Source organism: Salmo trutta, chromosome 29, assembly GCF_901001165.1.
Source record: "Salmo trutta chromosome 29, fSalTru1.1, whole genome shotgun sequence".
NCBI classification, from domain to species: Eukaryota; Metazoa; Chordata; class Actinopteri; order Salmoniformes; family Salmonidae; genus Salmo; species Salmo trutta.
The window spans coordinates 25,216,428-25,240,130 of record NC_042985.1 but is presented as its reverse complement, the minus strand read 5'-3'; the positions used below and the strand labels follow the sequence as shown (position 1 = coordinate 25,240,130).

Sequence of the window (23,703 nt, the reverse complement as noted above, 5' to 3'; positions counted from 1 at the left end):
CAACCACAGCATAAATGCATGCTTGTAAGAATAGTTTGTGAAAGATGTTGCTTTCATTATATAACAAATATTTATTGTGGTTCTGGGAAGAATTGAATCAGGCTATGATAGTGTATATCTAATGCTTGACTTGGGCAAGAGCTCACTGGAGCTGAGTACCTGCACCTCCAACGTTCTACTGCTTGAGCTCCTAATCCTCTTATAAAATATTAGCTCAAAAGTATTGTGAAGCTCCTGCACCTAAAAATATACAGTACCGGCATCAAACATTTGTACCAACACCTATTTTAGTCCAAGTCAAGCACTGTGTAAATCCCATATACCTCCTTCCAATTATCAATAATTTAGTTAAAGGTTAAAATAATATTGTGGGAATATGTTTGGCCTCCTCTCCATCATGACCCAGGAGAGGGCAGTACCGTTTAGAAAGTCGTTAGTCTGGAAGTCATGGATGTAAAAGTGCTGCTTTCGGGTAGTGGATGCCAGCACAGAACATTTGAGGGGTTTTGTTTCATTGTTGTCATTCTCAAATACTGATTTTAAAGCACACCGAAAGTACTCTCATAGAAACACCATCCAATGTAGTAGGTTTACCAACAGATTTTTTATAATAAAGTTTAAACATTTGAAAGCAGGCAACATATTTACTCAACATTATTTATTTATATGAAACACAATTATTTACTATCTTTTATAGTGCACAATCTGTAAGTCATCCTGAAAATAAACAATGTATCAAAACTCTTCTTTATACTCATTCATATTATTTTCTGGTTCGTAATAAAATATCATTTTCTTCATGTATTCGTTAACTGACAATCCCTCTTTCTGTAACTTGAGGCACTTTCTGATTGAAGAGGCTCCATTAGGCTAAAAATGTCTCTTCACTGTAAGGTGACTGTGTGTGTACATGTGGCCTTTGGATGAGTGGACAACAATAGTCATTCATGTTTTCAATCACGAGTGGAGTGAGGAAGGCAAATATATTTCTGTTCATTTGCACAATCTCCACCTCCATGGCAGAAATCGCTTGTCTGATCTAGAAGAACTCCATGGCAGAAATTGATTGTCTGATCGAGAAGAGGAGCGGAGCTCTTTGATCTGTTAGTGGTGAAATGGTAAGGATCTCTTAATAGAGTAGAGAGTGGTGGGATTAGGATGGCATCTGATAATGGTCTGAAGAAGTGGCATTTCCATTATGTTAAAGGACAGTGGTGGCTATACTGCTGTGGGTTGAGGAGCGGGGTTCCTCAACGCAGGATGCCTCATCACCTGCATGAAGCATAAATACAACTTACTCTCCATCAATGACACCTCCACAATCAATACAGTGCATTCAGAAAGTTTTCAGACCCCTTGACTTTTTCCACATTTTGTTACGTTACAGTCTTATCCTAAAATGTATCCAATATTTTTTTCACTCATCAATCTACACACAACACCTCAGAATGACGAAGCGAAAACAGGTTAATAATTTTTAGCTAATTTATAAAAAATAAAAAACCAAAATAACTTATTTACATAAGTATTCAGAACCTTTGCTTTGAGACCTGTTTCCATTGACCTTTGATCATCCTTGATGTTTCTACAACTTGATTGGAGTCCACCTGTGGTAAATTCAATTGACTGGACATGATTTGGAAAGGAACACACCGGTCTATATAAGGTCCCACAGTTGACAGTGCATATCACAGCAAAAACCAAGCCAAGAATTCTCTGCAGCATTGAAAGTCCCCAAGAACGCAGTGGAACCACCAAGACTCTTCCTAGAGCTGGCTGCCTGGCCAAACTGAGCAATCGGGGGGAAGGGCCTTGGTCTGGGAGGTGACCAAGAACCGATCGTTACTCTGACAGAGCTCCAGAGTTCCTCTGTGGAGATGGGAGAACCTTCTAGAAGGACAACCATCTCCACAGCACTCCACCAATCAGGCCTTTATGGTAGAGTGGCCAGACGGAAGCCACTCTACAGTGAAAGGCACATGACAGCCCGCTTGGAGTTTGCCGACAGCCCGCTTGGAGTTTGCCAAAAGGCACCTAAAGGACTCTCAGACATGGGAAACAAGATTCTCTGGTCTGATGAAACCAAGATTAGACTCTTTGACCTGAATGCCAAGCGTCAAGTCAGGAGGAAACCTGGCACTATCCCTACGGTGAAGCATGGTGGTGGCAGCATCATGCTGTGGGGATGTTTTTCAGCAGCAGCACCTGGGAGACTAGTCAGGATCGAGGGAAAAATGAACGGAGCAAAGCTTGATGAAAACCTTGATGAAAACCTGCTCCAGAGTGCTCAGGACATCAGACTGAGCGAAGGTTCACCTTCCAACAGGACAATAACCCTATGCACACAGCTAAGGCAATGCAGGAGTGGCTTCTGGACAAGTCTCTGAATGTCCTTGAGTGGCCAAGCCAGAACCCAGACTTAAACTTGATCAAACATCTCTGGAGAGACCTGAAAATAGCTCTACAGCGACACTCCCCATCTAACCTGACAGAGCTTGAGAGGATTTGCAGAGAAGAATGGGAGAAACTCACCAAATACAGGTGTGCCAAGCTTGTTATATTTTTATTTAACCTTTATTTAACTAGGCAACCTTTATTTAACTTGTAGCGTCATACCTAAGAAGACTCAAGGCTGTAATCGCTGCCAAAGGTGCTTCAACAAAGTACTGAGTAATGGGTCTGAATACTTATGTAAATATGATATTTCAGTTTTTATATTTTTTTATTAATTTGCACATCAAACAAAATAAGTCTGAATACTTTCCAAATGCACTGCATATACAAATTACACACACATCTCGATCAACACCACTCACACTTCAAATCACTCTCAAGTCAGCAGATTCCCCTGTGTTGACCCTCCCCCTCACCATGCTCCTGTGTGGCAGGGATGTCCATCTCTGTAACCTGCTCCTCCTCCTTCTTGTCTTCCACTTTCTCCTTCTCTTTTTCTTCCTCTTGCTCTTCCTTTGTCTCACTGGAGGCCTGCAGCTGCTCGCTACTCTCCTCCTCCTATGTAAATGTTACATGCAAAGTTCTCTACAGTTCAGAACACTGAAACCTAAGGCACTATTTATACAGGCATAAACCCATGATCATTATCATTACCTCAGAGCTGCAGTCTGCATCTAGAGGAGGACAGTCCTCATTCCGGAAGCCTTCAGGGGCCTCGACAATGATTTCTATAACATCGTCCTCACACTCATCACTGCTGAGGAAAGCAAAAAGGAGAATATTACAGACCACAATCTGACACACTTAGTCTGACATACACACTCACACACAGACTCACTCTGTGTAATACAAAATATTGAGCAAACAGTTCTGTCTTATGAAATGGATATGAAGGATTTGGGCACATTCAAAGTAGCGTGAGAGTAGAGCATTAGAAAACAGCACTATGCAACTTCACCCAGTATTATACAAACTAAATCCACCATCCAGACTCAACTAAATTCACATACCATTCCGCTTTCCAAACACTAGATGGCAGGATGAGTTCAGTTAGAGTCTGATACATAATAGAAGGGAATGCTGACCTCTCAGCAGAGTCCCTTGTCTCGTCTTCCTTCTCCTTCTCATCCCTCTTCTGTTCATCTTCTTCCTCGTCTTCTTGTTCTTTCTCCTCCTCTTCTTCATCGTCAAGGTCAGAGCAGTTGAGAAAATCAAAGCTCTCCAGGGCAGTCTCAACTTCCTGAGTGAAGCTGAAGGACCGACTGTGAGATCGACCCTATGGAGGAAAGAGACTTAGTACACACATCACACAATTACATGTCTACCCACACACAATTACATGTCTACTGTCACATACACTCACAGTCACTGTCTCTTCTGGTAGTGTTAGCACTTGTGGCTGGATAGATTGGAGTCTGTGATTGTGTTCCGTGGAGGAACACTCCCTCAGTCCCTCTCCCAGTACACGGTCTGTGGGAAGAGGCTCAACTCCAGCCCTAGGCTTCTCGGCCTGCAGTGTTGAGGCCGGAGGAGCATCACCTTGATCCACTGGGGTTGAAACACATGATTCTGGGCCCCCAGATTCAGGCAAGTCCAAGGCTTCATGCATGTCCTGGTTAGAGCAGTGAGAAGCCACACAGGAGACTTCAAGGTCTAAGCGGGGTAGGGGTTCTGGTATTTCAGAGGACTCAACTGATTGGTCAGACAACCTGTTAGTCGAAACACAGTCTATGGCTCTCTCACTGATATGGCTGAGAGATCGAGAACACTTAAAATGGCCATTCAGCAGTGTACACTTCACAGAGTCTGTTTTGCCAAATCCCTTGGTGGCGTCTGGCTCCCCTTCCTCCTGATTGGACAGGAGGGATGGGGTAGAGACACTTGATTGGCGGGGGTTGAAGGAGATCTGGATAGTGGGTGTGGTCTGCAGGCTGTGAGTGGCCATCATCATGTGTGTGTGCCCCATGGCTGGGCTGGAAGAGTCGTCTGATGATTCAGAGGAGTTTGACCAGACTGTACCATTCTCCAGCTCCCCTGGTCTCCTCAATAGAGACTACACAGCAATAAATGAGAGAGGGAATGGGTGGGGGCAGAGGAAGAGAGAAAGATGTCATCAATAATAGGCAAGTCCATCTGACAAAACATGGAGAAAAAAAATATATTTATTTCCATCTGGAAAGGAGAATTTAAATTCCTATTTTGATGACCTGGTGTTGCTGTCATACAATTTTTTGTTTTGTATTTTCCACCCCTTTTTTCTCCCCAATTTCATGGTATCCAATTGGTAGTAGTTACAGTCTTGTCTCGTCGCTGCAACTCCCGTACGGACTTGGGAGAGGCAAAGGTCGAGAGCCATGCGTCCTCCGAAACACAACCCAACCAAGCCACACTGCTTCTTGACACAATGCCCATCCAACCCGGAAGCCAGCCGCACCAATGTGTCGGAGGAAACACCGTACACCTGGCGACCGTGTCAGCGTGCACTGTGCTCGGTCCGCCACAGGAGTTGCTAGTGCACAATGAGACAAGGATATCCCTGCCGGTCAAACCCTCCCTAACCCGGACGACGCTGGGCCAATTGTGTGCCGCCCCATGGGCCTCCCGGTCGCAGAATCTCTAGTGGCACAGCTAGCACTGCAATGCAGTGCCTTAGACCACTGCACCACTCGGGAGGCCTCCTGTCACACAATTAACTTGGCTAAAACATCATTAATGACAGAACAATTACACCAGAAATGCGCACTGAACATATGCTTTAAATACAAACATGATTTTCAAAATATCTGAAGGACAAAATAATCAAATTCCCTAGACGGCACTGCATTTCAGAAAATTGCAATGATCAAACTACATGAACCAAGACTCACTCACTGGCTAGTCCACATTTACCAAGTACAGAACACTGAAAATCATGACTTGTCTACAAACCACCACACACTAACCAGACCACCACATTTCAACTACAGACAACCACACTTCTTCAACTGTATGCAGCCACACACCAACTGTGAGTGTATTCGGCTGGGTGGAGAGAGCCTGTCCGCGAAAGTGGAACGGAACACCTCCAACGTTGACCAGTGTTGGCCCAGTCTGGCCCTGCTCCAAGGAGAAATGCTCTTCGGCGCGCCGAGGAAGAGGAGGGAGAAATTGGACTACTACTCAACCACTATTAAACAGCTAATCGGACCACAGCTACATTCATACTCACTTCTGGTCTCACACATATCACTGGTACCCTCATTCACTCTACAACCAGATCTCCACTCTTCACACAACTCACTCCTATCCTCAGTCACTTCTCTCCTACATTTGCATAGCTCACCAATACACTCACACGCTCCACAACCCACTCTTGTACGCTCACACAGTCCTCTCCTACACAGCTCACTGATACACTCACACACTCCTCTACTACAATCACACACACGCCACTGCTGCCTCTACAAACACAGCAGCCAGGGAGCAGCTGAAACAGAACAAAATTCAACTAATAATAGCAAGTAGTAATCAATGGTTATAATAACAACAATAAAACAATACAATATTTAGGTTTTCCAGACAATCATGAATTGCTGACTTAAGCATAGGTTAAAGCTGGGGAGAGAGGCAGGGAGGACAAGGTGTGACTCACATAAAACACCTGCTCGCGCATGGAAGGTGTGTCTGGAGGGCTCTGATTGGACAAAAAGCGCTTGGAAACCGTACTGGAGGACGAGGTCTGGTCATCTTTATCAAACGGACTGAGAGAGAGAGAAGGATAGTGTGTGAGAGAGCGAGAGAGAACGTGAAAGAGGGCAAGATACATTTGAAGTCGGAAGTTTACATACACCTTAGCCAAATAAATTTATAAGTCGCTCTGGATAAGAGCGTCTGCTAAATGACTTAAATGTAAATGTAAATGTAAAAAGTTTTCACAATTCCTGACATTTAATCCTAGTAAAAATTCCCTTTCTTAGGTCAGTTAGGATCACCATTTATTTTAAGAATATGAAATGTCAGAACAATAGTAGAGAGAATGATTTATTTCAGCTTTTATTTCTTTCATCACATTCCCAGTGGGTCAGAAGTTTACATACACTCAATTAGTATTTGGTAGCATTGCCTTTAAATTGTTTCACTTGGGTCAAACGTTTCGGGTAGCCTTCCACAAGCTTCCCACAATAAGTTGGGTGAATTTTGGCCCATTCCTCCTGACAGAGCTGGTGTAACTGAGTCAGGTTTGTTGGCCTCCTTGCTTGCACACGCTTTTTCAGTTCTGCCCACAACTTTTCTATAGGATTGAGGTCGGGGTTTTGTGATGGCCACTCCAATACCGTGACTTTGTTGTCCTTAAGCCATTTTGCCACAACTTTGGAAGTATGTTTGGGGTCATTGTCTATTTGGAAGACCCATTTGCGACCAAGCTTTAACTTCCTGAATGATGTCTTGAGATGTTGCTTCAATATATCCACATAATTTTCCTGCTTCATGATGCCATCAATTTTGTGAAGTGCACCAGTCCCTCCAGCAGCAAACCACCCCCACAACATGATGCTGCCACCCCCGTGCTTCATGGTTGGGATGGTGTTCTACGGCTTGCAAGCCTCCCCCCTTTTTCCTCCAAACATAACGATGGTCATTATGACCAAACAGTTCTATTTTTGTTTCATCAGACCAGAGGACATTTCTCCAAAAAGTACGATCTTTGTCCCCATGTGCAGTTGCAAACCGTAGTCTGGCTTTTTTATTGCGGTTTTGGAGCAGTGGCTTCTTCCTTGCTGAGCGGCCTTTCAGGTTATGTCGTTATAGGACTCGTTTTACTGTGGATATAGATACTTTCGTACCTGTTTCCTCCAGCATCTTCACAAGGTCCTTTGTTGTTGTTCTGGGATTGATTTGCACTTTTCGCACCAAAGTACGTTCATCTCTAGGAGACAGAACCCGTGGTCCCATGGTGTTTATACTTGCGTACTATTGTTTGTACAGATGAACATGTTACCTTCAGGCGTTTGGAAATTGCTCCCAAGGATAAAACAGACTTGTGGAGGTTTACAATGTTTTTTCTGAGGTCGTGGCTGATTTCTTTTGATTTCCCCATGATGTCAAGCAAAGAGGCACTGCGTTTGAAGGTAGGCCTTGAAATACATCCACAGGTACACCTCCAATTGACTTAAATTATGTCAATTGGCCTATCAGAAGCTTCTAAAGCCATGACATAATTTTCTGGAATTTTCCAAGCTGTTTAAAGGCACAGTCAACTTAGTGTATGTAAACTTCTCACCCACTGAAAAATTACTTGTGTCATACACAAAGTAGATGTCCTAACCGACTTGCCAAAACTATAGTTTGTTAACAAGAAATTTATGGAGTGGTTGAAAAACGAGTTTTAATGACTCCAACCTAAGTGTATGTAAACTTCCGACTTCAACTGTATTTACATTAGAGTTATATATTATAGAAACATCTGTATCGTGTGTTATTACTACTGACAAACTGAGTCAGTCTTGACACAAACAGTTCTCTTTCTCTCACAAATGGCCTGGTTTGGCTATCACCAATAGAATGGGGAGATAGATGAAGGTGGAACAGGGGTTGAGGCGGAGGGAGGTGAGACAGGGGAGGGAGGTGAGACAGGGGGATGAAGTGGTAAAGAGGGATGATTGAGGTGAGACTGACCTCCAGTTGACCTCTAGGTTCAGTTTTACTGTCCCCAAGTCGTTGATATCCACAGCAACCGTCTGAGGCAGTGGACAGAACAGGTCTAGTGTCTCACAGGACACGCTGCCAACCACCACGTGATTGGCCAAGCTCTTCAGCTCAGTCACCTTGGCAACCACAACGGACAAACAACCACAGTCAGTTGAATGGTGGCGATAAGTGATGTTTTTTAGGACTATTGTTAAGTTCTGGGTATTTTTGCTGTTTGTGTACAATAATGTGATAATAACATGGCAATACAGTAATAACATATCATTATTGTAAACATGTTTATAATATCTATATGTTATTATACATGTTATTATAAACACAAACACGTTTATCCAGAGTTAATTACAGTAAATACTGATTTGATAATAAACACTATCATGCTCCATCTAAAGGGCTTTCTCACCTTGATTGACAGGAGCTCTGTGATGAGAGGCAGGAAGACATTGTCCTCACTGTCCCACACCTGTTTACTGCTGACCTCCACACGACCTTTCATCCGCCAGCGCTGACGCCCGTAACGCATCAGGACCTGGGGGTCAAGGGTACCATCAGTGCCTCATGTGTGTGCGCATACTGCATGTGTGCATGTGTCGGTGTAGGTGAGTGTGTGTCAATTAGTTATTCTCACCTCATATTGGTCTCCTGCACACAACCGTGCATAGCCAATCAGACCTGCAATACAAGAGACATACAGTTACAGCACATAACATATGCACACAGGGAGAACACTAGAATGAGAGAGAGAAAGAGAGCGAGGGGGTGGTAAGAACAGATGGGAGTGAGGGCCAGAACAAATTGGTGGGAGAAGGGGGGGGAATGACTCACCTTTCATCTTGATGTGAAACTCTCCCATCTGGTTCTCCAGTTCACTCTCCAGCGAACACATGTGCTGCAGAGAGAGAGAGAGATGAAGGAGAAAGAGGCGAGAGAGAGAGGCGAGAGAAAGAGAGGCGAGAGAGAGAGAGAGAATGAGTCATTCATATCAATAATAATCTGTGATGTTTGTTGTCAGAGCAACATGACATTGCGGTCAAACTCTTATTTCTGATAAGTTACTTATTTCAAGACTTACTTTACCTTACTTTCCATTCTGTAAATGGCTATTTTAAACGTTAAAAGGCTCTATGAAAGAGCGAATAGCCTTGTTCTCTAACACGTCTCCCCAGTGTACCCATAAACTCCTGTCCCTTACCTCAGTGTACTCCCTGTAGCCCCTGTTGGCTTCATTCAGGCTCTCCCGTGCCTCCTTGCTCCCTGTGGCAGAGTTAAAGGCTGCCACCATCTTGCTGGCCCCATCCCGCAGCCGCCGCTGCATACAGTAAGCATCGTACAGCTCCTCTACCTGGAACGTTACAGCAACATTACAGCTGTGCAGAAACACTATGGTGATACAGACCTGTAAAGCTCCTTAATCTGCTACCAAAAAGTATTAGAGATGGTTACCCTTTAACAAAACAGAGTTTACTCTGTAGTTACAACATTATGACAACACTATAACAAATGTATGGCTAACAGGTATCTTACTGCACTGCAGATGCACACACACACTCAAAGTCATACCTTGCTGAGGTGGAACTCCAAGCGACGCATAAATCTCTCTATAGCCTTCACTTGCTGATAAAGCACAAAGATCAAAGACAAGTTATTCGGTAATTAAATCACACCAAAATGTACATATTCACTCGTTTATTAATAGAGTTGTGAATTAATACAGTCATCTCCCCTGGTGTGATTGAAACCCACCTTATCCAACTCATACAGAGACCCCTGCAGAGAGGAAAGGAGGTATATAACAGTTAACATCACATTGCATACAGTATTACTCTAACAGAATGTCTTGAGAAATGAAATGTCCACTAAGTGGGATGGTGCAAGCGGCATTGGCCAGTGTGGTGATGATGGGTTAGTACTGGTCAGACTGGTGTGATAGGTGGTGTGTGTTCTCACCAGACGGCCATTTCTCTTGCTCTCTCTGATCTGCTGCCCCAGGCTGCCCAGCTCCAGCTGGTGGACCTGCAGGAATGACCTGAGAACAAAGCATTGTGATGTCATTTCCTGCTTCACTTTGAATAATTTCCTGTATCGCTGTAGACCTGTCTGCTACAACAGCCAGGCCAGTTGTGTTTGTTTGTGTGTGTGTGTGTGTGTGTGTGTGTGTGTGTGTGTGTGTGTGTGTGTGTGTGTGTGTGTGTGTGTGTGTGTGTGTGTGTGTGTGTGTGTGTGTGTGTGTGTGTGTGTGTGTGTGTGTGTGTGTGTGTGTGTGTGTGTGTGTACTCACTGTAGGCCTCTCCTCAGTGCGGAGTACACCTCATCCAGCCTCTCAGGCTGAGGTATTTTAGGGGTTGGGTTCTTGGTAGAACCTGTAAACATCCTGGCTCCTTTAGAGGTCGATGTCGTGAACTAAACACAGAGAGAGAAATATACTTTGTAATAGACATAGTGGAGTACTGAAGATTAAGAGAGAGACAATAACACATACACATGCAATGGTGTTTGCTCGTAGTGGCTTCATACTCCACAGGGGGTGATAAGTGGCTAGTACACACACAGGCAACCAGACACACACAGACACACTACTGCCAATGAGTAGATTTGGCTCAATGAGGAAGATAAGGTCACAGTTCAAAGACACTGCAGGGTGGACTTGCTTTTGTCTGCGCACCAGCAGTCAGTGTGTTACATCATTCAGGTCTGGAGAGTCTGTCTGTGTGTGGGTGTGCGTGTGATTGAGTGTGTCTCTCTTACCTGTGGAGTTAAGGTGGACCGCCCCTACTGCATGCTGGGAGGGCTTAGCACGGCGGGGTGGCTTCCACAGATCCTAGGACACATCCTGTAAAGTAACAGGGAAGACATTACAGGTCGGACACACACGCTCTCTTCCTCCCCTTACTCTCTACCACACTCCATCCCACTCCATGGCTTATTTTCAAATGCATCCTTTCCTAATATCCTTTCCTTCATGACCTTTGATGAGAAAGGACTAGATAAGTGATATTGTAGAAGACAAAATGCGTATGGGGAAGGAGAGCCATTTAACAGACCACAGCCCAGCTCACACTCACTTACTTCCCCTCCTTCCCTCAGAGCTTGTCTGCTGTGTTGTGTCCAATGCTATGTGGCTGCATTGTACATAGCTCAACAACCACAACAACCAACACTGAATCCAGCAAACACTCTGTGCTTTTGCTTCCTCTCTCGTTCTCCTTTCCTTCCCTGTTCCCCATTACCCCGGTTCCCCCCCACTTCCTCCCCCTCTGCATCCAATCCTGAATACAGGAAGTCTGATGGCTGACTCTACACAGGAAATTCTACAGAGGAGCTTGGGCCAGGAATATAAAACCATCTGTGTGTGCAAGTGTACACATATGAGTAGGAGTGTGTGAAAGAGTGTAAAACTGCCACTCTTCCTCCTGCTCATATATTCAAGGCATTTGTTAGATTGCATGTGTGTCCACCGTGTCATACGCATTACCCACACACTACAAAATGTTCTGGTTGAAGTACTCTGGAAAAGAGAGTACAATAACAGTCTAAACAAGCAAGACACCAGCCACATGTACAGTCACCATGAACAGAGCCTCTCCAAGAACAGAGCGTAATAAGCATTACAGCCCCCCCCCCCACAGGGTAGGTGTCTTAGCTATGATAAGAACAGAGTGTAATAAGCATTACAGCCCCCCCACAGGGTAGGTGTCTTAGCTATGTTAAGAACAGAGCGTAATAAGCATTACAGCCCCCCCCCACAGAGTAGGTGTCTTAGCTATGATAAGAACAGAGCGTAATAAGCATTACAGCCCCCCCCCACAGGGTAGGTGTCTTAGCTATGATAAGAACAGAGCGTAATAAGCATTACAGCCCCCCCACAGGGTAGGTGTCTTAGCTATGATAAGACAGTAACACAAAAGGATTAAAGGCTAAACTTGATCTTACTAGCGAAGGCCAAACCTACATTAACACAAGGGTTCAGTAAATGAGCAGAGGCGAGGCTAAAACTCCACACGCCTGTAGAAGAAACTGACATGACGACTCAGCAGTAGCCTACCTTTTACACAGAACACTCAAACCACTTACTACCAATTGCTATCCCAAACAGTGTTAGTTACCCTTACTCCACCCTGCATCTTTATGGTTGGCTGTTTCTGTGAGAGAGTAAGTGGCTGGCAGAGAGAGAGGGAGAGAAGGACGGATGGACAGATAAACTAAAATAATCTTAATTTGAAGCCTATTTAATGTACAATAATATAATGTACACATGCAACCTCTACCATCATTATGGAACTGTCCAAGTGATTTCTGGTCTAAGATTGTGAAATCCTTAGACCATGATGAATTCCAAGCGTCCAGTTTAATCCTTAATCCAAGCCAGCCGCTGAGAGGATTAGCTTGGGTTAGTCAAGGTCAGGTTTAGTTTTGGATAGAGGTGTGGTTTGGGTAACAAATCTGATAAATGAAGGCTGTCTTTATTACATTTTATGGATTTTTTTTTTTTACCAGCCAACACATACACTAACATAGACATACACAAACACACATACACAAACACACATACACACATACACACATACACAAAACACAGCAGCCCCCCACATACACCTCTCATCTCAGACATGAACCTCCAAACACACACATGCCGAAACTCAATTCCTGCCAGTGCCACCTCTTGATCCAGGTGTAGACTGCAGTAGATCTATATTTGTGATGTTTATGTTTTTCTGTGTGTGTACCCATTTCTTCACCAGTGTTAGTGAGCAGTTGATGGGATCATTAGCTATTATTAATCCTCTCCACAGGCGACTCGCACACAAAGGACAGATTGTAAGAATTACCCCACGAGGCTGAGTTTCCATAGAGCTGTTCCCACACACAGCAGGCCAGCGCATGAGCAGCAGGCCACTCTCTCACACACAAACACACGAAGCCATACTCTATGGACTTTATGCAAACCATCCAATATTTCTTGACCGTCCTACTGTAGCCTATTGCAAGACTTACTCCACTGTAACTTTGTAAGATTTACAAGACACTGTTAGCCTTCTTGTGAACGATCTCCCTAAAAAGGGTTAGAATTACAGTAATAATGTAGTCAGTGAAGAGATTCATTTTTTTTTACCTTTATTTAATTAGGCAAGTCAGTTAAGACCAAATTCTTATTTTCAATGACGGCCTAGGAACAGTGCCATGTTCAGGGGCAAAACGACAGATTTTTACGTTGTCAGCTCGGGGGATTCGATCATGCAACCTTCCGGTTACTAGTCCAACGCTCTAACCACTAGGCTACCTGCCACCCCAGAGATTCATTAATTCAATGAAACCATGAGGTCATCATTGTGAGACAGTGGCCTTGCACTGTTGTGCATGTGGAACTCTGTCAAAAATTCATTCAAACTATCCTCCACTGCACAAGCAGTGAGTTACATTCAGGGTAGGGGTGATGGGGACTGGTCCCCTGCATGAATAAACTATTTAACACAGATTATAAAGGAAGGACCATGTGGATAGATGCAGAGAAACCCATTGACAGACACCCAGCGGTGTGAAAAAAAAGAGATCAGAGATTACAGGATTATCGTCAAAGACATAAATGGACCACATAGGCCATCGCGAACAACTCCAAAACAGCGCACTTGCGCAGCGTTTAGGATGCTCCACTGAGTTGGAACATGGCCTCAAAGTTTGCCACCCGGTAAACTCGAGATCCTGGACTCTAGAGCCAGTGGTTGTGGATGTTTTCGCCTCTGGGTCACCAAAAAAGAAAAGTAGGATGTATTGTCGGTCACGATATGGGTGATAACCACAGCGTGACATCTTCTCCCCAACACCAAATCTCCGTTCACCCCGTAACGCCCAATCCGGTAGAATGAAAAAGAAAAGAAGAAAATGACTTGGCTCTTTCAGTTTGAACAAAACCAAGCCTAGTTAAAAACGTTTAGTAGCCTACCGGAACATCTTCTTATGCGCAATCTGTCACTTTGCCACATAGCGGAAGAGTTTGAGAAAGCCGTAAATAACACTGTAAACTGTAAATTACACAATGAATGCAACCCCCCGATTAGAAAAGAAGAGGGAAATTATTCTTACAAATTGCTGTTGTTACGTACATGTCCATAGGATCCGATGTTTCATTCGCCGCTATTCCGACCGGAGCACGAGTCCGATGTTTCGATGCGAGAATAAAAAGGTAGGCCTATCCTATTTCAGCATGGGCGCTGTCCTGCTATCCTTACTCCGACTCCCAACAAATTTTTCACTTTGTCACTGTCACTCTCTCTCATCTCCTCCTCCCCTCCCCCTCTTCTCCTGGCGACGCCACGGGGCTAACCCCCCTAGTAAGGGGTGTGGCGTTCGGGGTAAACGGAAAAAGCGCGTCTGTTTCTGACTACAAGAATCCCGTTATATCTCGGGAATAGGAAGGGGAGGTGAAAATAGGTTTTTCATAAACATCGACGACGTTTCAGGATTTGCTTGCAGTGTTCTGGAGCCATCAAGCGTCGCACATACCCATCTGCACTTGGGGCCAATAGAAACAGCTTCTAGCACATATATTTCTTTCCTTCCCTCTCACACACACAGAAACACAACGTTTAATACAAGGTTGTATGGGCCATGTGTGGAGTAGGCTATAGCCTTAATGTGTCTCTGCGCATTAAGGCACTACCTATTTTCCTTCTCAAGTACAGCGAGCACCTGAGTTATGTAAGCGTTTTGTGCAGAGAGGGGTTGAGAGGTCAGCCAGTCTCTCTGAGCGTGGGTATAGTTCTTCCTATACTGAATTATTCAACAGGTCTGATTAATATACTCTTCCACAGCATAAACTAGGACGTCGAAGTTTGTGCCGTTTCCATGACAACACAGTATGTGGCCGCTTACGTGGTGCTAAATATAGAACTGTTTCACATTTTTTTCTTACACCAGTATAGTGGTTCACACAGAGATCCTATTAAATTACTAGAAGGGCTATGTCATAAACCCTCAAAGTTCCAGAAAGGTGTGAACATCGCAGCTATATTGGTCAGGGAGAAATCCAAACCAGTCTAATTGGAATGAATGGCAGTAGAGGTATAATCAGAGGTTTACTTATGCAGGAAAATAAAAGGCATGTAAACAATGAACCTATAACAGCACAGAGGCTGAAGAGGTAGCCTAACATCTTTATGGAACACCTAACATTTTAGATGTCATCCCTAAATGTTTATTTTCTCAGAAGAACTGCTATGGGAGGAGGGTGGAATATATGCAGAGGGCTACAAAAGGAGTAAGATAACCACAGAACTTTGAAAAATGAATTGCTCTGCTCCCCCCTTTCATGGGACTTAAAGGTTCTCTCCGTCTTATAATAAATCTGCAGCCTAACTTTTTTCTCATAGCCAGCAGCCTCACAGGGATTCCCCACCGTGGAAGTGTCCTGACCTAGAAACTGTTCCCTCAGGAAGGGACCCTCTGTTATACAGAGGGGTCGTAAGAGACGCACAAGTCTAGATGTGACAAGAGCATGTTGGCTATTCTGTGTTGTATAGCTCCATCTAGCCTCCATACACAGTCTTCCACCATGATGTTTGTGATGTGAGCAACAACTCCTGACAGATGAAGGAGGTCAACAAGAGCAGGGAACTGGTTTGGAATTGGGCCATGATATCTAGTCATTCAGATCAGTGTACTGACCCTGAGCACTCAGGGGTACACAAGAACAGTGTTTCACAATCAACACCAGAAACCCCAAAGAAATGAGCAGATACAGATAAACAGTTGAATTAATAAAATATCTTTATTAGTATTATCAAAACAATACAAAAAGTAAAATGAACATCTTCAACACCTAACTGGAACAGTGCACATTTTTGTACTTACAATCATTACCACCCTGACCAAAGGTTCCTTGTTATAAAATGTATTATTTCATATGCTAAACATTAACTACCCACTCACTGCCACAGCGCCAACCACTGCTGACAATAACACAGTACAGCAGTGCTCACTAACCTGGCATAACCATGTGTGTGTGTGCACTGCACCTCCAGTGAACTTAATGAAATGCACCTTCACACGCTCCTCCTTGAGTGCACTCCAACATAATAAAACCACAGCAGGACTCACACCACATAGTCATGAAGTCAGCATTTTAAAAACAGTTGGCTAAAAATCCCATTAGTGAATTTTCATCCCGAAGTATCATCTTCCTCCGATCGCTTTCATCTGAAGAGAGATACAGATAAACATTCAGACTGGTGTAGAGGTGTAAATTAGTTCAGTAGATAACCTGAAGAGGTAGTGGTGTAAGGGTGAGTGGTCTAACCAGTTGGAAGGGACAGGTTTCTGGTCAAACCTGCTGGGGGGGTTAAGAGAAAGTAATGAGTAATGTCAACTAAAAGATGTTGGACCCCACTTGTTAAGTGGTGGTTGTGGGGGGAGGTTCCAGGTTTCTGTGGTCATCTGACTGTTTTCTCAACTGGAGCTTGGGGATAAAGTGGAGGTTGTGTGTGGGGGGGTATTCTGACCTGCAGGTCAAGGGGTTGCTCCAGTGACCCTCCCAGCTTCTGCAGAGCTGCACTGAGGTCTGCCCTCAGAGCCCTGTAGTCCGGCTGGTCAGAGTACTGCAGAGCCATCACCTGAGACAGGTACACCTGCAGAGCACCTGATACATAATACACACAGATGCATTACATCCCACCCACGCACACACAAAAACATATTACGCTGTATACAAAAACGAATCACAAGAAAACACGACTTACTCAAGACTTTCTTCTGTCCGAAGCAGTGACTCAGGAGACCTGGAACGTCCTCCATGTACCTGGACCATTACAGTGAAGGGTCAGGTTTGGCAACTCACTCAAGGCTTTACTATTTCATAAATACAGAATAACATTATCATAATGGCTTTGTTGCCATAGTGAGGACCTCAGCTCTCACCTCTCCTTCTCAGTAGCAACGCGGGCTGGTGTGTGTGTGAGGGAGGTCCAGGGCAGTGCCCCTGTGTACCAGCGCAGCATGCAGTAGCCCAAAGCCTGCAGGTCACTACGCCGAGACGGACCTAGAGGTACGATCACACACAAACACTTATGGTTGGTTAGAGGCAACTTGTACCTCCTCCACAGTATCTGAAGGACTGCAAATGATTGGCTGTAGGATGACTCACCTGCTCCCTTGTGAGACTCCAGGCTTATAAAATCTATGGCTCCTTCATGTGGTGTTCGGCTGCCCTCACGGTACTCCACATGCCGGCCACCAGGACAGTACCGGAAAGCATGGCAGTACCCTGCAAGGTATACCTACACACATGCATACAGGAGTAAGAGCACAGTAGAGGGTTCTGGCAGCTACACAAACACACAACTATACAAACACACTCTAACCTGTGTTTGTTGTGCTGGGCTGATGTAGATGTTTTCAGCATGGATGTCTGCGTGAACATACTCATTTTCATGGATGAACTCCAACACATCCAACTGGGAAAGGAGGGAGAAAGGCAGAGTCAAACAGGAAGCACATCAGATAGGGAATCCTATTTTGAAATCATATCAGGGCCTCTATATGAGCCTGAGAGAGCACTCACTACTCTGCAGGCCAGCTGAAGGACCGCTTTCTCAGACAGGAGCCCCTCCCCCTCATCCATGAAAGACTGAAGAGTTTGGCCCATGCTGGAGAAAATCAAAAACCTGAAACAAAAATACAAATCAAATCTTATTTGTCACATGCACCAAATAGACTTATTGTAGACCTTACAGTGAAATGCTTACTTACAAGCCCTTAACCAACAATACTTTAAGGTGTTAAGTAAAAAATAGAAAATAAAAATAACAAATAATTCAACAGCAGCAGTAAAATAAGCGAGGCTATATACAGGGGGTACAGGTACAGAGTCAATGTGCGGGGGTACCGGTTAGTCGAGGTAATTTGTACATGTAGGTAGAGTTAACGTGACTATGCATAGATTATAAACAGAGTAACAGCAGCGTAAAAGAGGGGTCTGGGTAGCTCTTTGATTAGCTGTTCAGGAGTCTTATGGCTTGGTGGTAGAAGCTGTTAAGAAGTCTTTTGGACCTCGACTTGGCGCTCTGGTACCGCTTGCCGTGCAGTAGCAGAGAGAACAGTCTATGATTACACATTCAAAACACACATACAAAAGCAAAAACACACATATCCCCCATATGTTCAAGCAGGCAGCAAACACACATCTCAGTGTACGCACACACACACCTGTAAGAGTCTGCATGGAGACCAAATCCTACACAGGTAGGAATTCCAAGGAAGTCCATCTTGGCGTGCTTTATCCACTTGTCCACTAGGGGGAGACAGCATCACAGCAGTTAGAAAGGCTCATTAGTAACTAACAGAGCCTCTACAATGGGCTTCCACCACCAGTAGTCTAGTCAGTCATGCACAAACCAAACAATTCCTTCTACTCTACCTCAGCTTACACAACTTACATGGCCACCTATAGGTACCCATCTGAGTTGCCCAAGTAGCGCCATACGGGCATTGGTGTAAAAGTACTTAAGTAAAAATACTTGAAAGTACACCTTAAGTCGTTTTTTGGGGTATCTGCACTTTACTATTCATATTTTTGACTACTTTCACTACATTCCTAAAGAAAATGATGAACTTTTTACTCCATACATTCTCTTTCACATCCAAAAGCACTTATTACAATTTGAATGCTTAGCAGGAGAGGAAAATGGTCTAATTCACACACTTATTAGGTGAACATCCCTGGTCATCCCTACTGCCTCTGATCTGGCGGATTCACTAAACACATGCTTCGTTTGTAAATGACGTCTGAGTGTTGGAGCGTGCCCCTGGTAATCCGTAAATAATAAATGATCCCGTCTGGTTTGCTTAATGAAAGGAATTAGAAATTATTCAAACTTTAATTTTTGATAGTTAAGTATATTTTAGCAAATACATTTACTTTTGATACTTAAGTATATTTAAAACCAAATACTTTTAGGCTTTCACTTGAGTCATTTTCAATTAAGGTATTTTTACTTTTACTCAAGTATGACAATTGAGTACTTTTTCCACCACTGCCTATGAGGTAAACATCAGTGATCTGCAAGCCCTCTCTGTGACCTGCTTATGAAAGGATCTTGTAACAATCTTGGCTTTGTATTCTTTAGAGCTTCTGTCAAATGTGTTACTGTACGGCCAGACATACTTAAATGCGTAGATAGCTATGGTAAGAGGATGGGTAATGCAGTCGGGGGTCCGTATAGAGCTGAAGTCAAGCTGAGGGCTGGCCAGGTATACGAAGGCAGATGTTGACACTCACCGGATGAGGGCTTGGCAGCTCTCTGCAGGAAGTTCAGCTCATTAAACATCTTCCCGTCCTTAGCCCCCTGCAGGAGAACAGACATCAGTATTCACCACATAACATGCAAAGCAAAACTGTAGCCAACATAATCATTCTATATTAGAGAACACAGTCTGTGCAGTTACACTCACTAGTTTGAGGATGTGCTTGCAGTCACTGGAATTGGCACCTGGCACATTCTGCTGGACTGGGGAGAGATTGAAGACGAGAAGAAGAAAAAATAAGTGTCTGATTAAATCACCCTGATCCATGTTTGACACTCCATCCTGTGTGAAACTATTCTTCAATCCTGGTCCTCGGGGTCCCACAGTGTGTTGCAGATGTTTGTTCCAGCCCAGTACTAACACACCTGAATCAGTGAATAGTCAACTAATCATCAAGATTTGTTGGTGCTAGCCTGGAACAAGAGCCTGTACACCTTGAGGGTACCCTGGACCAGAACTGAAGAGTGCAGTGTGACCTCTCACCTCCATAGAACATCTCTGCATCGCTCTGACTCAACAGTTTCACCAGCCTCCATTTCCTGCCAGTTGTGTCACAAAGCTCCTCCCCTTCCTGCAGTGGCTCCACAGCACATGCCCGCTTGGCCTTCTTCGCCTTCCCCTTGACTACACACACAGAGGAACATGCATATACACGCACACATACGAGGGAGGAAAAAAAGGACACAAACCATGAGGACAGGCTGTTGGGAGTCATGTGTTTTGTTAGTTGTAAGTGGCTGTAGTTTAGACTCACCTATGGAGGGGGACCTGGGGAGAGGTGAAGAGTCAGGTGAGGAGGCCAGCTCCACAGACGGTTCCTTTTTTATCTGTTCCGCTTTTGGGGTGACAGGACGTCGTTTCCGTGGAGACATCACAGATTTGTGGCTTTGATCTGCCGATAGGGAGGACACACGTTTTCCATAATTAAAAAAAGCATCAATGTGACAATTACATTTCCAAAGACGGTCAATGGCTACGATCATTACCTTTCCTTCATTATCACTGATGATAATCATACTGCCCCCGTCCCCTTACCTGTAGTACGTTTTGGGGAGGCAGTGACAGGAGGACTGGCTATACTACTAGGAGTTTCATCGTTCCGGGCCACGGGGACTGAGTTACGGGTCCTACGCAGCGGGGGTCGGGTCGACACAGGACTGGGGGTGGCACAGACGAGACCTGTAAACAAATGAGAGATGTGACAAGTGCATCTTTTCATCTCCAGAAAAAGAACCCCCCTCCCAGCCCATTACCTTCTGTGTCCCAGCCAGTCAGTTGTCCTGTGCTTGGAGTAGGACTGCTTGCATTAGTGGTCATGGTTACACCATCAGTGACATGAAGCAGAGATACTCCAGAGGAAGCTGCCTCCACAGGTCCAGAGGGGTCCACAACACACTGCAGCTTGTCCCCACAGGAGGGGCAGAACCGGAATCCAGGCTGTAGTTTGGTGCCACACTGGGGGCAGAAGTGGAAGAGCATCCTGGAAACACAAAATGAGTTTTACAGACAGACAAGATCACGCTGAGCCAGAAACTTTAGCTACAAAGGGTTTTGACCATGATTGATGACTGTCCTTAAAATGTTCAAAAGCTCACAATGTAGCTAATAACATTTTGTCTACATTTTGTCTTAACTCTCAAAGCTATGATCACAACGTTGATAGCTAAGTTAGTTAACTAACATTACAGAACGATGTCTAATTAGATGTTCTAGCTATATCTAGATAATATACACCTTTCCTCTTTGACTTTATTTGGTCTGATCTTGCCGAAAAACACAAGGTGACATTCTTTACCATACAAATATACATAGAAAACCTAGCCAAAAACTCACGCTAAACCTAGCTAAATGCTCACGCTAGCTATCTCAACGGTGTTATTAGCAAAACAAGTTTAGACAGCTGCCATCTGTCTCTTATCGCTAGCTAGCGAAATAAATTGGTCTAGCTTCAGCTTGTTCTGCTCTGGTACCTTGCTCTTTGCAATCTCGGGGACCTAAATTTGTCAATAAAGATACATCCACGGGTTTCTTATTTCTAGCACACTGCAGAGCTGGAGATCCAGAGAGAGATAAGAAAAAAAGAAGTTACTGTGTGAGCCAGTAGACAAAAGAAAATGTCAAAGTGGTGGTGACCGGAAGCAGGCGTGTAATCATTAGCAAAACAGTTGCGTTTTGCAACTAAAACGAGTTTCTAGTAGACAAATTCATGAAGGTCCCTCCTCGTTTCGTTACGTTTGCTTCCAGAAACGGTCATGCATGTACATGTATTTACCTGGAGTGCCTGAGGGTGGCGCTATTAGGAATTACTACGTGTGATCGTCTGTACTTGCACTTGACCAATGAAATCAGATTTTTATTTATTTTTAAATGTAACTAGGCAAGTCAGTTAAGAACAAATTCTTATTTACAATGACGGCCTACCGGGGAACAGTGGGTTAACCGCCTTGTTCGGGGGGCAGAACGACAGATTTTGACCTTGTCAGCTAAGGGATTCGATCCTGCAACCTTTCAGTTACTAGCCCAACGCGCTTGGCTACCTGCAGCCCCAGATGAACGTTGTTCTTTTACCTGCCTCAGTGTGCTAATATATTACATGTTGTCAGTAGTTAAAAAGTAATACAAAGGAAAGCTCAACATTACAAAACATGGAACAATTGACACCACCACCTACTCTGAACCTAGAGGAAAATCTAGCCGAAAATTGGGAGTGTGGATCCATAAATTAAACCTTTATATCACAGCTATATCATCTATCATCAGCTGTCAAAGCAGCTTACCGATCACTGTACCTGTACACAGCACACACAACTACCTCATCCCATATTGTTACTTATCCTCTTGCACCCCAGTATCTCTTTTTGCACCCCAGTATCGCTACTTGCACATCTATCACTCCAGTGTTAATGCTAAATTGGAATTATTTCGCCTCCATGGCCTATTTATTGCCTTACCTCCCTACTCTTCTACATTTGCACACACTGTACATCGATTTTTCTATTGTGTTATTGACTGTACGTTTGTTTAAATGGTTGGTTCACTCCAGACCTGTCTGCCCTTGACCAGCACAAAAACATCCTGTGGCATTCTGCATTATCATCGAATAGCCCCCGTGATATGCAACGTTTCAGGGAAGTTAGGAACAAATATACACAGGCAGTTAGAAAAGCTAAGGCTATCTTTTTCAAACAGAAATTTGCATCCTGTAGTACTAACTCAAAAAAGTTCTGGGACACTGTAAAGTCCATGGAGAATAAGAGCACCTCTTCCCAGCTGCCCACTGCTCTGAGGCTAGGAAACACTTACCACTGATAAACCCACTATAATTGAGAATTTCAATAAGCATCTCTCTACAGCTGGCCATGTTTTCCACCTGGCTACCCCTAACCCAGTCAACTACCCGGCACCCTCCACAGCAACCCGCCAAAGCCCCCACCATTTCTCCATCACCCAAATCCAGATAGCTGATGTTCTGATAGAACTGCAAAATCTGGACCCATACAAATCAGCCGGGCTAGACAATCTGGACCCTCTCTTTCTAAAATTATCTGCCAAAATTGTTGCAACCCCTATTACTAGCCTGTTCAACCTCTCTTTTGTATCGTCTGAGATTCCCAAAGACTGGAAAGCTGCCGCGGTCATCCCCCTCTTCAAAGGGGGTGACACTAGACCCAAACTACTACAGACCTATATCTATCCTACCCTGTCTTTCTAAGGTCTTCGAAAGCCAAGTTAACAAACAGATTACCGACCATTTCGAATCCCACCGTACCTTCTCTGCTATTCAATCTGGTTTCAGAGCTGGTCATGGGTGCACCTCAGCCACGCTCAAGGTCCTAAACAACTTCATAACCGCCATCGATAAGAGACATTACTGTGCAGCCGTATTCATCGACCTGGCCAAGGCTTTCGACTCTGTCAATCACCACATTCTTATTGGCAGACTTGACAGCCTTGGTTTCTCAAATGACTGCCTCGCCTGGTTTACCAACTACTTCTCAGAGTTCTGTGTGTCAAATCGGAAGGCCTGTTGTCCGGACCTCTGGCAGTCTATGGGTGTGCTACAGGGTTCAATTCTCGGGCCGACTCTCTTCTCTGTATACATCAACGATGTTGCTCTTGCTGCTGGTGATTCTCTGATCCACCTCTACGCAGACGACACCATTCTGTATACTTCTGGCCCCTCATTGGACACTGTGTTAACCAACCTCCAGACGAGCTTCAGTGCCATACAACTCTCCTTCCGTGGCCTCCAACTGCTCTTAAACGCAG

General features: G+C 44.4%; 2 protein-coding genes across 2 annotated transcripts; both read right to left on the bottom strand.

Annotated features, from left to right (window-relative positions):
* Positions 1-585: 585 nt before the first annotated feature.
* On the bottom strand, positions 586-12,263 carry LOC115167615 (rho family-interacting cell polarization regulator 1-like). Its single transcript, XM_029722204.1, has 17 exons — positions 12,246-12,263; positions 10,888-10,911; positions 10,421-10,542; positions 10,090-10,168; positions 9,886-9,909; positions 9,703-9,756; positions 9,335-9,484; positions 8,968-9,031; positions 8,771-8,814; positions 8,546-8,671; positions 8,110-8,258; positions 6,086-6,194; positions 3,812-4,507; positions 3,540-3,730; positions 3,109-3,211; positions 2,871-3,012; positions 586-1,272 (listed from the first exon to the last, which is right to left on the bottom strand). The coding sequence occupies exons 1-17, from the start codon at positions 12,261-12,263 to the stop codon at positions 1,202-1,204; spliced, it is 2,166 nt and encodes a 721-aa protein (XP_029578064.1). The 3' UTR covers positions 586-1,201.
* A 3,617-nt stretch (positions 12,264-15,880) lies between these two features.
* LOC115167209 (inactive serine/threonine-protein kinase VRK3-like) lies at positions 15,881-21,686 on the bottom strand. Its single transcript, XM_029721387.1, has 15 exons — positions 21,405-21,686; positions 20,688-20,914; positions 20,470-20,613; positions 20,189-20,326; positions 19,918-20,058; positions 19,582-19,637; positions 19,409-19,475; positions 18,337-18,421; positions 17,693-17,795; positions 17,493-17,585; positions 17,276-17,408; positions 17,050-17,170; positions 16,872-16,930; positions 16,635-16,771; positions 15,881-16,332 (listed from the first exon to the last, which is right to left on the bottom strand). The coding sequence occupies exons 2-15, from the start codon at positions 20,911-20,913 to the stop codon at positions 16,309-16,311; spliced, it is 1,527 nt and encodes a 508-aa protein (XP_029577247.1). The 5' UTR covers position 20,914; positions 21,405-21,686; the 3' UTR covers positions 15,881-16,308.
* Positions 21,687-23,703: the final 2,017 nt, after the last annotated feature.

What these genes read in the sequence shown, in the direction of transcription:
- LOC115167615 (XM_029722204.1), bottom strand. An exon ending in CTCTGTATGAGTTGGATAAG is followed by an intron (nt 9,757 to 9,885) that starts GTGGGTTTCAAT and finishes GTGCTTTATCAG; the next exon opens with CAAGTGAAGGCTATAGAGAG. An exon ending in AACCTAGAGGTCAACTGGAG is followed by an intron (nt 6,195 to 8,109) that starts GTCAGTCTCACC and finishes TCTCTCTCTCAG; the next exon opens with TCCGTTTGATAAAGATGACC.
- LOC115167209 (XM_029721387.1), bottom strand. Translation starts at nt 20,913, where the DNA reads ATGCTCTTCCACTTCTGCCCCCAGTGTGGCACCAAACTACAGCCTGGA. An exon ending in CTCCATGCAGACTCTTACAG is followed by an intron (nt 17,796 to 18,336) that starts GTGTGTGTGTGC and finishes TTTTTGTTTCAG; the next exon opens with GTTTTTGATTTTCTCCAGCA. An exon ending in AGCAACCCCTTGACCTGCAG is followed by an intron (nt 16,333 to 16,634) that starts GTCAGAATACCC and finishes ATCTCTCTTCAG; the next exon opens with ATGAAAGCGATCGGAGGAAG.